Source organism: Gorilla gorilla, chromosome 21 (assembly GCF_029281585.2).
Source record: "Gorilla gorilla gorilla isolate KB3781 chromosome 21, NHGRI_mGorGor1-v2.1_pri, whole genome shotgun sequence".
Lineage (NCBI taxonomy): Eukaryota > Metazoa > Chordata > Mammalia > Primates > Hominidae > Gorilla > Gorilla gorilla.
Genome location: NC_073245.2, coordinates 20,494,421 through 20,510,550, shown reverse-complemented (window position 1 = coordinate 20,510,550; position 16,130 = coordinate 20,494,421). Strand labels below are relative to the sequence as shown.

Genomic DNA, 16,130 nt, shown 5'->3' with positions numbered 1-16,130 from the left:
GTTACTGATTAGAAGCTCATGGAAGAAGGAAGCCAAGAGGAAAGTTATTAGTGGATATTTGTAACTTGTGTCCACCCACTCAAAATTGTTGACCATCATCCTATGTTCTGATGACTTTCCACATTTTATAAGTGTCACTTTCCCGAGGTAAAAGCCAAACATTTTGCCTCCCCTGACTCACTTGTAACTAGGAGACAGCCATGAAATCTAGTTTTGCCTTGTGGTGGACTCAAAAGGGAAAAAACAGCACAAGGCTGTGGCCACAGGCCGGGCAGTCAGTCTCTGCAGGATGGGGCAGAGGATGATGCTCGGCAAAGCTTCTGATACGTGGTCCTAAGCATCACAGGGAGCATGTCTCAAAGCTGTCCCCGACTCATGGCTGAGGCTGTTTTGCGTAGCTTCACAACAGGGCTCTCCGGCACTCCCCGAGATCCTATGAGCTATCTAATATCTTTAATCAACTTCGTCTCTGCTTAAGAGCCAGACCCACTCTGGCTAGTCTCAAGCAGAGAAAAAGTGAAATAAAGAATGTCAGGCAACTAAGGTTCCTGACCACAGAGGGTTTCAAGCTGGGAGCTATCACATTTTTGCCTTCAAAAGGCCACTCTGGCAGCACAGGTGTGGATGAATTAAGAGGAAAATCACAGGCTGTGGCATTAATTTAAGAGCTGATCAAGACAGGCCTTGACCGAGGGAGTGACAAAAGGAAAAAAAAAATTAGGAGGGAAAAGGCAAAAACCACAAACCTAAACTATAAATATGCAGTTCTGTCAGTAAACACATAAAAAAACACAGATAAATAAAAATCAAAAAGCACAATATCTCCTTTTTTGATTTTTGGCCTGTCAGTCTGGCAAAAATTAAAAACATTGGTAATACCCAATATTGGCAAGGTTAAGAGGAAAAAATATTAGTGAGGCAGAATTGATGGGAATTGACAGTCAAGTCTTTAAAAAGCCTTATACCACTAATTTTTACTGATACTGAAATAAATTTTCAGTAACTCTTAAAAACAATGAGGCTATTGGCAATGTCTGTACTATGCTGTTCTTTGACCAAGTTTGTGAGTAATTTTCATACTCCTTTATATCATATAATTGGAAAAACAGCCTCCAAGTCATTTATGCAAATTGTTTATAAAGAAATCTCAAAGCATAAAAAATATTAATATTATTATAGCAATGAGCAAAGTCACCAGCCTAGAGACTTCAGCTTATCCAGGGTTGTATATTAAGTAGATATACCCAAGTTGAGGCATATTCCAATATATGGATCTGGAAATGTAACAAAAGGTAAGGAACTCATGCAAATGAGAGAAGATATCCAATTTACACAAAAGCATAAACAATCCACATTCATCCAAACTACCTACACAGAAACAACAACTCTGTTTTCAGGGAACATGAGACATAGAACTGAAGACTGAGGAGGAAATAGGCATGGCTTTTTGGTTAGTGGTTTTGAACTTGGTTTTGAAACAGGCTTAAAAGACTATAGGATCAGCTGAAAACAGGCAGTTAGATAAATGTATAGAGAGATGTTTTTGGCACTGATGACAAAGTAAAAGCATGAATCAATTTCTGTTTTTAGTGACGCTGTTAATAAACAACATAAGACAGTGGTATACCATGGCGTGTCCCTCTTGTCCCTGCAAGTGTCTAGATCTACACAGCGTAGAACAAAATGAACCTCCGTCATCAGTGAAAATCAATCCTGTGGTCGAGCTGGGTCCACAATGCTCATACCTTTTAGAAATTGACAGTTTAGCAAGAGTCTAAGCATTTATTAACCAATCCCTACCAAAATACCAATGACATTCTTCACAGAAATAGAAGAAAATAACACTATAATTTGTATGGAACCACAAAAAGACCCAAATAGCCAAAGCAACTGTGAGCAAAAGAACAAAGCTGGAAACATCATACTATCTGATTTCAAAATATACTACAAAGCTATAGTAACCACAACAGCATGGTATGGTTATAAAAACAGACACATAGAGCAATGGAACAGAATAGAGAACCCAGAAATGAGTTCACTTATTTAGAGCCAACTGATTTTTAACAAAGGTGCCAAGAACCATATTAGGGGAAAGGACACTTTCTTTAATAAATGCTGCTGGGAAAACCGGATATCCATACGCAGAAGAATGAAACTGGGCCCCTATCTCTCACTGGATACAAAAATCAACTCAAAATGAATTAAAGACTTGAATTTAAGACCCAAAAATTAAAAAACTACTAGAAGAAAACCCAGGGGAAACTCTTCAAGACATTGGTCTAGGCAAGGATTTTATGAATCAGACTTCAAAAGCACAAGCAATAACAACAAAAATAGAAAAATGGGACTATATCAAACTAAAAATCTTCTATACAGCAAAGGAAACAATCAACAGCATGAAGAGACAACCTGTAGAATGGAAGACAGTATTTGCAAACTATTAATCTGACAAGGGACTAATGTCCATAATATACAAAGAACTCAAATAACTCAATAGCAAATAAGCGAATCTGATTTTAAAATGTGCAAAGGATTTGAATATTTCTCAAAGGAAGACATACCCATGGCCAACAAGTATATGAAACATTGCTTAACGTTATTAATCATCAGGGAAATGCAAATCAAAACCACAATGAGATATCTCACCGCAGTTAGGATGGCTATTATCAAAAAGACAAAAACTAACAAGTGCTGGCAAGGATGTGAAGAAAAAGGAACTCATATACATGATTCACGGGAATTTAAATTAGTACAACCATTATGGAGAACAATTTGGAGGTTCCTCAAAAATCTACAAATAGAATTACCATATGACCCACCAATCTCCCTACTAGGTATTTTAACAAAAGAAGAAAATCAGTATATTGAAGAGATCTGTACCCCCTTGCTTACTGCAGTGCTACTCACAATAGCTAAGATAACGGAATCAATCTAAATGTTCATCACCAGATGAATGGATAAAGAAAATGTGCTGTATGTATACACAATGGAATACTATTCAGCAATATATACAAAAAATAAATAAATAAAATAAAATCTGTCATTCATGGTGATATGGGAGAGGGGCAAGGAAGTGCTGGGTAGAGAAGGGCAGGGTCCCTGGTGAGGACTCCACCCTTGGGCCTGTGCCCACAGACCTAGGTGAGGACAGGCACTCCTGTTTTCACGCCCAAATGTTGTATTTTCCAAGACCACCATGGCCCACCACGCCCCCCATCTTGTGCCTATAAAACCCCCCCGAGACCCTAGCGGGCACACACACAGGCGGCTGGACAACAAGAGGAGCAGAGGAACGGAAGAAGTTGTTCTGACAGGCACCAGCAGATTCCGGCAGGCCATCGACAGCGGGATAACGTGAAATTCTGCCGGGGGCAGTCGGAGAGTCCGGCAGCTGGGCGGCCCAACTCCAGGGGAAGACCACCTTCCCACTAGATCCCCCTTCTGGCCTCTCCATTCACCTCGCGGAGAGCCACCTCCACTCAGTAAAACCTTGCACCCATTCTCCAAGCCCACGTGTGATCCACTATTTCCGGTACACCAAGGCAAGAACCCGGGATACAGAAAGCCCTCTGTCCTTGAGATAAGGCAGAGGGCCTAATTGAGTAGATTAACACAACCCGCCTGCAGACTGAAAAAGCACATTGTAATACACACCCACTGGGGCTTGAGGAGCTGTAAACACTCAACCCTAGACGCTGCTGCAGGGTTGGAGCCCATGCTTCCTATGAACTGCCCGTCTGTATGTTCCCCTAAGGGTTGAGCCGCAGGGCACCGATGACACATCCCCATCCCACGCCCTGTTTCAGGGATAAGGTATCTTTTCCTGTTTCAATAGCAACACGGATGAGCCCAAAGGAAATTAAGTGAAGTAAGTCCGGCACACATACACGATGGAATACTACTCAGCCATAAAAAGGAATGAATTAATGGCATTCTCAGCAACCTGGATGGGACTTGAGACTATTATTCTAAGTGAAGTAACTCAGGAATGGAAAGCCAAACTCGTAAGTGGGAGCTAAACTATAAGGATGCAAAGGCGTTAAGAATGGCACAATAGACTTTGGGGACTCAGAGAGAAAGGCGGGGAAGGGAGTGAGGGATAAAAGACTACAAATCAGGTTTAGTGTATACTGCTTGGGTGATGGGTGCACCAAAATCTCACAAATCACCACTTAAGAACTTACTACTATAACCAAAAAAAAAAAAAAAAAGAAAAAAGAAAAATAGATATATAGACATATTAAAATCTGATGATGTAATCAGAAAATAAGAAAATAAAATATCACATGTTCTCACTCATATGTGGAAGCTATTTATAAAAAAAAAATTGAGCTCATACAATCAGAGTTGTGAGTATTAGAAGACTAGGAAGGATGGGGAAGGGAAGGATAGGAAGAGGTTAGCTAATGGATATAAGATTACCACTAGAGTAAGTTCTAGTGTTCTATAGCACTATAGGGTAAATATGGTTAACATTAATTTATTGTATATTTTTTAAAAAAACAGAAGTGAGGCTTTTAAATGCTCACAACACAAAGAAATGATAAATGCTCAGGTGATAGATATGCTAATTACTCTAATTTGAAAATTACACGTTGTATACATGTATCAAAATATCACTCTGTATCCTATGAATGTGTACAATTATTACGTCTACTAAAAATAAAAAAACCTTAAAAATAAAAAACAATCCTTTAAACAATTTACAGTTTCCTTAGGAATGTTTTATTTGCTATTTTTATACATTTTGCCTACCATCAAAAGTCCTGAGGGCTCTTCAGTTAATTTTCTTTACCCAAAGTATCTTCATTAGGACATATTTTTAAAATGTATCACTATACTAACATGACAGTCAGAGTCAAACATAATTGCCATCTCTACGGAGGAGAAATTCTATTTATTTTTTGTCCAAAATCAAAGTGCTCTGTGCCTACCTTTTAAGGACAAGGGATTGGATCTTGTGAATTCTGCATTTGATGGCCTGTGCTGTTTGCGAACTTCCAAGTACTCCTGAACTCTTGAATCAATGGTTTCTTTTAACAGTAAACAGACTTCCTAAAGCAAATAAAAAATTAGATATAACCTTCAAATTTAATGCAAAAAAATTAACATGATATATATTAAAAAGTCAACAATGAACATTTCATTTCACGTTGCTTTTTAATTTAGCTGTGAATGTGGAAAGGAATGTCATATGTGCTCATGAATAACACCGCAAATTTAAATTTGCTACTGAAGTTTGCTCGAAACCATGATGTTGGCTCACTGTGTGATCTGGGAAAGTCATTTCATTTCTTTCTGCCTCAGTTTCATATTTCTAAAAGAAAGATAAAAATATTTCAATGTAAACATCAGGGCAAGGAGGTAATAAGTATGGTAAAGAATGCTTTCATATAAGTATCAATCAGTTGTACTGTGACAAATAGAAGAAATAAGTCAAGAAGAGCCAACACTGGCTGGCATCAAGGGCCCCAGGGAATCACCCAGTGTGGCCAGGGGACTGTAGACAGGGATGGGGCCAGGAGTAAGGGCATATTCATCCACTGCTGGTGCAACGGCACGGGGAACCCACACCACAGCCCAGTCAACAGCAAGCAGCCCCCCATGGTTTTAGGGGACTGTTTCATGTTTATAGGCACAGTGTTGCTAGATCTTTGTTCAAAAGGAGTCAGAAACAGTAATTTTTATATAAACTATGCCATTTTTCAAACTTGGTCTAAAAATTTTTAAAAATCTAAACACCATCATTCATTAGTTTCTGGTCTTGGGTTTACAAATCTACTCAAGAAGGAAACTGTTGAGCAGTGAGTTAAGCAGAGAACTGGAAATCACTAATCCTATTTTCTTCTACGCTCTTGTTGATGATACTGTATATGCCTTTGTTTTTGTAAAAACGTACTACTCTCATGTACTAACAGTGAAAATAATATAATTTCTCTAAAGTAGATTAACATTTATTAGGCGACAGAAACACATGGTTTTAATTCAATTTCAGTATTCCTTATCACTAGTAAGTTTCAGGATAGGTCAATTGTTTTATTGTTTTGGTGTTATTTATAATAAAGGTAAACAAAAATTTAAGCCCAACACAATGGGAAGATACTCTTTGCAGTTGTTTCCTGCACTAACAGGAAATTGTGAGCTAATGTAGAAAAAGAGAGTAAAATCATACACAAATCTAAATTTCTTAATTTAGATTAAGAACTGATGTATAAGAACTGATGATTCCTGTTTAATTCCCAAGGACTGCAGAAAACTCAGAGTTGCCCAGGTCACCTCAAACCTGTTTTGCTGGTTTCTTGCAATGTCATCTCAGGTTGATCTCTTAGAATCTTCACAAATTAAAACAACAAAATTTTTAGCTGTTCTAAAGAGCAATGATAGCAAAACTTTTCCTTTATTAAAAACACTTGTACCCCTCAAACAATATAGAAAACCCTTGATTTAACTCATGAGTGTGAGTTTCTAGATAAAATACAAACACTGGTTTCCTCTCTCCTGCTTTTCATGTTGCAGCCTAAAGATGCAGCGCCTCATGGAATACAGAGATATCCCTTTACAGTTGAGTGTTTCGGCATTGTTCCCACAACAAAAAGGCAGCCTTGCCGCCTCATAGGTTTTTTTTTTTAAAACAATTAAAGAATTTTGCTTCACATGCAGAGTTCAACTATGACTGGGCTAGAAAATATGTGAAAGACATACATGGAAACAAGGATTGCTAAAATTTGGCCATAAATGCCCTATAAGGCTAAAACTAAAAATAGCATGACAAAAATAAAGCAAAGGCTCATACACACAAACTTTCTCCCTCTAGCTGTGGGGCTTTCCTTCTGTGAGTCAGTTTGACGAATGCAAGGTAGACCAAGTGCAGTGTGATAGACACCAGTAACCGACCACACCACACTTCGTGAAGCTTTCTCTTCAGAACCACAACAATGCAAGAAAAGAAAACTTCTCAGCTACCTTTGAGGGGCAGATAAGAAGAACAAGTTAAAATCAGTGCTCAAGACAGAGATGCAGAGGGCATCTCTAGGCTAATGGGCTGTGCTCGCTTCCTCGAGTTGACACATGGAACAGTTTGACTTCAACTGTTTGGGTACAAAGACTACTCGTGCTGCACTCAAAATAAACATATGTTAATACATGTAATTAATTCTTTTTTCTAAAAAGGAACTGGATATTCTTAGGCTTTCACTGTATAAAATGACTGTTAAAATGGAATCATATTGGTTGCTCATGAAATCCCAATCATGAGAGGATCTAAGGATAAAGAAGATGAAAGCCTGGGGACACTGAACCTAAGCTAAAGTCATAGCCTTTCTTCAACTAGCTTTTCTCCTTTCTTACGCACACACAAATGATCCCAGAGGAATTTTAACATCAGCGAATTGTTTTTTTTTTTTTTTTTTGAGACAGGGTCTCACTCTGCCACCCATGGTGGAGTTCAGTGGCATGATCACAACTCTCACTGCAGCCTTAACCTCCTGGGCTCAAGTGATCCCCCTACCTCAGCCTCCAGAGTAGCTGGGATTCCAGACACAAGCCACCACATCTGGCTAATTTTTATATTTTTTATAGAGATGGGGTTTCACCATATTGCCCAGGCTGGTCTTGAACTCCTAGACTCAGGCAATCCGCCCGCCTTGGGCTCCCAAAGTGCTGGGATTACAGGTGTGTGTCACTGCACCTGGCCAATATACATTTTAAAAGGGCAAATTAAAGAAGCAGCAGCAAACCGACCATTTGGTTTTGAGAGGCAAGCTCAGCCTGCTAGGGCGACCTGCCCCTTGCAGCTGCCAGTGCAGCACTGCTCTGCAGGTCCTGTCATGCACTGTGCAGCTTTGCTAAGTCATGCCCTGCTGCCCTCAAGTAGGTACTATGAGCATCCATCCATGCAGCTGCATGTGGCTCCTAAAAAAACAAAAACCTAGCCTCACGCTTTGGCTATGAGGTGATTCACACACCCAGGGCTTTATTTTAAAGCATTCCAAATTAACTGAATCTTGGGCAAAACGGACTCAATATTAACAAGAAAGGTCTAAGGCCGATAAAGGTCTAAGGTGGCAAAGCCGAAAGGGAATGGAGAACAGGCCTGAAATGGTGGATTCTATAACATTGTTAATTTAAGTCAAGTCAGAAGATTTTGGGGTGAGGTCCCCTTGGGTGACTATTGGTCACTTTGGGGAAATGAGTGAACAGTTTTGAATCACAGCAACATGCGTTAGTAAGCTAGGAGTGGAATTATATGAAGGTAAGTGGCAGTAGGAGATGTTGATTGACTTGCTAAATATTTAAAAGTCCTGAAGAGAAGAGTCCACAGTTATTTACCTGAATGATAAATCCCACCATACAGAACCTTGTGCCTTCCTTTTCTCAGCTTTAGGTCACCAGGTATTCTTTGCAAAATAATGACAGCAAAGTCTTGATAATATTATCCTTTGAATGAAAATGTATTATCCTATAAAATCTTTTTTGGGGGGTGGGGATCTTTTTTCTAGTGAGCTCCAAAAGCTAATTAAAAGCAATTATCACAGAAAAGGGTGGCTTTTTGTTTTTTCACCACTGTCAATAGTTTCTTCTCCATATACTATATTTTAACAAATCTGATTTTTATTTCTCAGTCTAAAAAGCAACTGTGATAAATGGACATCATGGATAATGATATTTTTAAAGGTATGTAAAAGCCACAAGCTGGTTACTCCTGCTCTCTGGTGAGCAGGGATCGGAGAAGGAGGCAAAGTAATGGTGAGAGCTCAATGCAGCTTGTAAGCCTCCACCACAAGCAGCACTTGGGTGGCATTGTTGAAACTTAGAACCAGGAGTGAATTTGGCATCTAGGCAAACCTCTTCACTTTCAGATGAGGAGGCTGAGGCTCAGTGAAGTCCAGCATCATGCTCTGCTAAGCCCCCAGCTACTGGCTTTCCTGACTGACCATTGTGAGAAGGAACACCGTCAAGTATTTCCTGACTTGTCAAAGGCTCATGACAATACAAGGATGATAGAAAATAAAAGCCGAGGCTTTAAGATGGGTGTGAAGGTTCAGCCTTGTGTTAACTGTCACACCTGCTTCAGGTGCTCAGACCATCCTTCACAACCAGTCAGGTTAAAATCCCTGATTACTGAAATAGTCACTTTAACTTCTTCTTCTTCTCTTTTTTAATATATAGAAATCCTTCCCCCAAAACAAAGAGGTATAAAATGTCTGGTTTAAATAATACAGTATCATATGAAGTTTATGAATGTGTCAGTTTCTGAAGGAAAAAAAAAGGGGGTGCATATGTGTCTGTCATTGGGAATACAATTGTTTTTCAAGGATTAAATACTCAACATTTTTTCCCCACTAATAGAAATGAAAGCTGGAAAGAGCTAATATTTCTTATAGCAGCAGCAGCTACTTGCAATTAAATAGTAGAAAGTTTTGTTGTACCTCTTTCTTCTGTTCAGAAAACCAGCTTGTATCTTTGTTTGAACCTTGTGGCAAGATATGAAGATCCACGAGGACAGCAAAATTCCCACACTGAAAGACATTAATGGCAGAGTCAGTGTCTGTGCAGCTCATGCCCAGCAAACAATGAGAGAAAATCTCACAAATTCCTATGTGGTTGCTCATGATGAAATGGCAACAAAGTTCACTACTAGACAGAACTTTTAATAAAGAACATGGTTACAGGTCATAATCTACTGCTTTCCCTAAGTTTAACATTTACAGTGGAAATGCTAAGGAGAGATGCAATGTTAATCAAGACAGGAAAGACAAAATATCTGTCTCTGGGCTGCACCTTGAAAGGGGATGTCCAAGCATCCCGGCAGCAGTTGGAAGACGTGAAGCATCGAGAGAAGTTAAATAGGTCAGTACTAGGTAGGCTCTACAAAAGAATGATTCCATGCACAGCCAGGGGAATTCTTTCTTCTAAGCAGCAAATAACAGATATAAGATACTGCGTTTTTAGACGGACAAAAGGATTGGCTAGGACAGTACACTTCGGAATTGAAATAGGAACATGGAAGAATGAGAAATAAGCAAGAAGATAAAGATACATACTGAATGCTAGTTAACAAAACAAAACAAAATTCATTAAAGTATGCTACAAAACTGTACAAAGCCTGACTCTGTTCTTATTCTATAGGCTAGCGCTGTCCAGCACTTTAGAAAATAATGGAAATATTCTATATATATGCTGTTCAATAAGATAGCCATATGTGGCCATATGTGGCTGCTGAGCACTTAAAATGTGGCTATTGTAACTGATAAGCTAAATTTTTAATAAAATTTAAATTAAATTTAAGTAGCTACATGTAGCTAGTGGTTCCATACTGGATAGCACAGTTACAGACCCTGTGAAAAGTTGTTGCCTTATAAATCCTCACATATGAGTGAAGTAATTTCTGAGAATCACAAGATAACTGTGAACAAACTAATTTGGTAAGGAATGGGACACCAAGGTTGGGGATGGTCTGAGAGACCGAGAGATTCGGTTTATGAGACTCAGAGGTTCAGTTTTTTCACTTCCTTGGCTGGACAGTTTTGTTTTTTTTTTTAATTCTGTCCTATATATCAACAGTGAAAGGAAAGTAGTTTCAACAAATGGTTAGACCATCAGATGTAAATATAAAGTGAAACTTGACACCTACCTCACGCTATATACAAAATTTAATTTGAGATGGATCACACACCTAGACAAAAAAGCCAAAACTATCTTCCTGATCTTTGGAATAGGAAAAGATTTCTTAGGATCCAGAAAGCACCAAATATTGAGAAAAATAGTTGTAAAATTGTTAAATTTTCAAAATTAAAAATTTCTGTTAACGAAAAAAGCACCATTAATAAAATAAATAGGTATGTTACAGACTGGGAGAAATGTATTTATGTATTCAAAAATACATGTATCTGGCAAAAAGGACTGGTACCCAAAATATGTAAAGAACTCCTACAAACTGATATTTAAAAAAGCAAAACAAAAAACCTGAGTTTGAACAGACACTTCACAAATAGGATAAATGAATGGCTAATAAGAAAATGAAAAAAGTGTTCAATATCATTAGTCATCAGGCAAATTAAAATTAAAACCACCAAGAGATACAACTACAATACCCACCAGAATGACTACAATTAAAAAGACTGACATAACATGAAATGTTGGTAAGGATATGGAGCAACCCAGACTCTCATACTTTCCCAGTGGAAATGTAAGATGGTCTAACCACTCTGGCAAATGGGTTTGTCAGTTTCCTGTAGTTAAACGTACATTTACTTATCAACTGAGCCAATGATTCCTCCCCAGGTGTTTACTCAAGAGAGATGAAGTATTTGTGCACACAAAGACTTGTATGCAAATATTCATGGAAGTTTTATTTATAATAACCCAACATGAAGACAACCCAAAAGTCTACAACGAGAGAACAAATTGTGCCATATTCATGCAATGGAACACTACTCACCACACTACCGATAGACTCAACATGTATTCATCTCAAAAACATTAGGTTGAGCAAAAGAAACCAGACCAAAATAACACATACTGTATGGTTCCATCTATATATAATTCTAAAACAGCAAAATCAACGTGTGATCAAAGGAATCAAAACAGTAATTTCCCAGGGGGGTAAAAAACTGGGTGAGAACTGTCACAAAGGAACTTTGTATGTGATAAGACTATTCTGTATCTTGATGGGGTATGTTATGTATACACTGCAATCAGTTCCTTTCACTATATTTAAATTATACATCAATAATAAACAATTTTTAAACACTGTGTAAAATGCACTCATACTTGTTGGCAGTTATTTAAAATGTAGGTATTACGTCCCTGAAAATGTGTGGGAGACCCAAATGAAGTTTACTGGGTAATAAACTGTGAAGCATGTTGAAAGATGGTTTCCTATGATGTAAAAGAGTGCACTTTAGTGTGTTACAGTTTAGTGTGTTGCAACCAGCATTTTATTTTAATGAAAGAGAACTGAAAATAATATAAGAATGCAATACAAAATATCAATGTGTCATATGGTAAGATCAAGAATTGTTTTGTGAAATGTAAGTAAGTGTGTACTCAGTTATGATGGAAAGCCTATTTCTTATTGTGGGTTGTAATAAAAAATGTTTAAAAACCACTCAAGTATACTGTTAAAGTTCTTCTCAACTGTTGGTTACAGAATTTAACCTTTAAGGAGTATGCTGCCACCAGGTGGAGGTCGCATGCCACAACTACAGGATCTTAGCCACGGAATATTAACCTTTCCTGTGCCATGGACTTATTTAGCCAACTGTGAAGCTGATGAAAGTTGCTCAGAATAATATTTTTAAATGCATGAAACACAACACATAGGATTAACAAGAAAACCAATTACACTGAAGTACAGTTATCGTAACGAAAGAAAAATTTGAGACATAGGAATGTATGCCCTTGTTTATTAAGGCATTGGGTCTTGTCACATAGTGATGGATCTAGCACTACTACAAATCTGAAGTGGTGATAAGCATAAATGATATCTTCATTATCTGCAACAACCTTAATGTAATATGAAAAGAGCTATAATTTCTAATGGTGACAAATACTGCTAATATTATTCATATTTTTATTATGAATCCTACGTTCATAATAAAAAGGAAAACTAAATTTACTAGAACTTGATCACAATAAAGACGTAACTTTTTCCCATGCAAGTTCACTGGCCTCTGAATTCAATCACAGGCCCATTGAAGTTCCAAGGATTCTGGAATAAAAGCCCTTCCAAAGCGGTAAAATATGTCTCAACACATTTTATTGCAGGTTCCTACAGGTGCTCTTTCCTGATTTTTTAATCTAAACCAAGTTCACTGCTACCTTTTCATTAGCAAAACTAATTGTTTTTTTTTCTTGTAACCCTCCTACCACCGCAAAACTAATTCTTTAAAAAAAAAGGGGGGTGGGGGGGAGGGGAATCTTAAGCTTAAGCAACTTGAATTGATACTGTAACAGCAGCTTGCTGAAGAATTAACCTAATAGTAAGGTCCAATTTGGTATTTTTCTCACCATTTTGTGACTTTGATCACAAATAACCTAGTCTAAGTTTGAAAATAAACAGATTGAGTAGAATGTCTCTTTTTAGAAAAATAAATTGTCAAATCTTACTGTGGTGAGCAGACTTTCCTGGGGTTTCTGGAAGCCTCCACTGTTTGGCAGGCAGTCCCCTCCCCCGCAGGGGGCTCTCCCTCTGCAGCTTGCAGTTCTGAGCTCTCTCAACTCCCTCCCACATTAGGCAGAGGTATTCTGCCTTTCCAAAGTTCCCTGCTCTCAAAGCTTTGCTTCTTGTCTCTCATGAGAAAACAGAAGTGAAAAAAAAAAAAAAAGAAAGAAAAGAAAAGAAAGCTTCTTACACTGCCAGCAGCACAGCCTCCCTTTCTCCTCCTCCTAATTAGGAGAAGGTTATTTCTAGTCTCAGAAGATCAACTCTCCAGCTTTCTTCTGAGAGAAGCAACATGGTAACCATCACTTCTTTCTCAGCCCAGAACTGGTCACTCTGCAGAGGCCAAGCCACCTCTTGAGCAACCATCAGGCTGCTAGGAATAGCTTCATATTGCATGCACTGGGCTGTGAGTCCCCCAGCCAGGGTCTGGTCTGGCTTCTATCCCCTCCACCCAGAGGATTCAGCCAACAACAGGGGTGTCACCCCCAACTCCTCCCTTCCCCTAACCCTCCAGAATCAGTCACGCATCTTGTCCATTTTAATTTTTTAGAGCGTTCTCACACACACTTCTCTCTTGCTCTGCTGCTCCTATCTTCTCCCACTTGGAAGATTACAGTCACTTCTGTCGGTGTCCTGGATGAACCCTCAATGCATATCTGGGAAATCTCTAACCTATAAATCGGATCAGTCCACTCCTGCTGCAGCTCACAGCAGCAACTCACAAGCCTCTAATGAGGCCCATGTCTTTGTCTCCTGCACCTGACTTTTTCATCCTTGGCTTAAATTACAACTTGCCTCGCTGCTTCCATGCTTGTTGAGATCCTATGCATCCTCGAACCCTAGCAGGAGTGTGGTCAACTCTGTGAAGCTATTCTGAACAGTTTCTCTTTCCCTGCTCTGGACCAGCCCATTCTTCATGTGATTATTTATTTCTACATTAAGTGGCTGGTCCATGTAGGGCCCCCATCCTAGGCTATAAGCCATGGAGACAGGTCTATACCTCTGCCAACCTTGTATCCCCAGTGACCAACACACTACCAGCCCTCAGTGAATACTTAATATTTAATGAAAGGAAGACAAATGAAAAAAACAAATGACAGAACAAGTTAGCCCCAAGAATTGGGCAAATCACAGCCTTGTCTGCAAAGGGAGAGCTCTAAGCCCTTTCCAGGGACCAAGCCATTACTATTCGGCCCAGTGCACTGATACATCACAGAACAACTTCCTCTCTCCCTATTCTGGAGTAGCGACAACTCTGCCATCACCAACAACAAGCAGTCATTTTTCATATTTCGTGAAATGGGAATACAAGAATCTTAGGATTACTTCACTGGAAACTCACTGCCAACTGAACGTATTGGTTATTTTTCCTATCTCTTTCCTAAGAATTCCAGAGGTGCAACTCATACTATTTCCAAGTCCTCAGAGGTGGGAGGTCTTGTCTTCTGTGTTTACATTAAATATAAGAATAAAGGTGAAAATATTAACATTTCTCACCCACAAAGCCATCTCTGGAGCAGACTCAGAACTCTTAAGAGATGTAGAAAGGTCCCCACATTCTCTCATGCACTCATTGATCATCTGAAACACCTGCTGAGTTTCACAGGGGCACTAGCCAGGCCCTGAGAGAGGGAGGGGCAGCAGCTGGGCACTGTGGCATGTGTGACCACGGCACATACCCAAGGACCAGAGGGAGTGGAGTGACAGCTCTGCCTGAGGAAGGTGAGGGAAGGGAAGGTGGTGTCGCAGTCAAGTACTGAGGAACAGGGAAAGGAATGCAGAAGGAAAAATGAATAACGCCCCATGCAGAGAAAGAGCTCGCGTGCTTTGGAGACGGAAAAGAGTCTCAATGCAGAAACACAGGGCATTGCTGGCAGATGGGGCCAATAGGGCAGGAAGGCTCAGGCCACAGAGGGGCCCTGGACAGGCCGAGGAGGCTGGTGGGCTGGAGGGCTCTCTTGGGTAGGAGTGTGGAGCATGGGCGGGCAAGGGGAAATCACCGGAGCCAGGCAGACAGGTTCAAAGCCACTGCAGGAACCCAAATAAGAGATCAAGCAAGGTGATCTCAAGGTGAAAGGGAAGGGGCACATTTGAGGGACACTCAGAAGATAGAAGTAAGAGGATGTGGTTGGGTGTGAGGGAGAGGAAGGACAAAGGTGAGGCCCAAGGCATGTGGTCAGTTTCTACCACGCCCACCGGGTTTCCAGAGGCAGCTTACATACATGGGTCTGTCGCTGAGAAGCCACACAAATCGTCATTGGCATTTTACACCTACCTGGCATTGAGGGTATAAGGCAGCTTCAAGTAACGAGGCAAAGATTAAAAATGGGGAGAATAAGTAAAGGCAAACAAGGGTAAAAACATAAGATGAAACCGATGATAGGCCTGCACGAAATTCCCACCATAGTCCCAAGTCTCTGCAACATCTGGCTCTGAGATTCCTAGGTACAAATGTGAAAAACACAGCGCCAATCAGAGTCAAGAAGATGAGAAGGAATCCACGCTGAGGATAACTGAACCATTTCTGATACTACAGCTAGAAAGAGTTTCTCCTAAAGGCCTCCTCCGAAAACATGGAAATTTTCTTCCTGGAGTGTCAATTTTACAAAAAAGTTCTAGAAAACATATTAAATATTTTCATATTACCACAAACTGCATATATTTTACAACGTAAAATTTTATAGTGATGTGATTTTTAAGCAATCACAGTTTAAAATATTGATTGCCATTTACAGAGCACCTATGTTCCAGGCACTGTGCTAAGTTTTACTCATAGCATTCAATTAAATCCTTGCCACTCTGGTGAAGGAGCACAATGATTATTCGCATTTCGTAGATAAGGAAGCTGAATTCGGGAAGGTCTAGTCCAAGATTACACAGGCAGTGAGTGCCAGACCCAGGAATCAAATCCAGATCTGAGAGACTCCACATTGCCAGACATTACTCTGAGGAAATTTAACCCCTG

At 39.6% G+C, this 16,130-nt stretch overlaps 1 protein-coding gene across 1 annotated transcript in view; it reads right to left on the bottom strand.

The window, feature by feature from the left end:
* Window positions 1-16,130, bottom strand: part of SLX4IP (SLX4 interacting protein) — a 191,870-nt gene that overhangs the window by 60,447 nt on the left and 115,293 nt on the right. The window contains exons 3-4 of the mRNA XM_004061815.5: window positions 9,429-9,518; window positions 4,935-5,055 (exon numbers count right to left, since the gene is read on the bottom strand). Coding sequence (XP_004061863.3) covers window positions 4,935-5,055; window positions 9,429-9,518 — 211 coding nt within the window. The remainder of the gene's footprint in view (window positions 1-4,934; window positions 5,056-9,428; window positions 9,519-16,130) is intronic.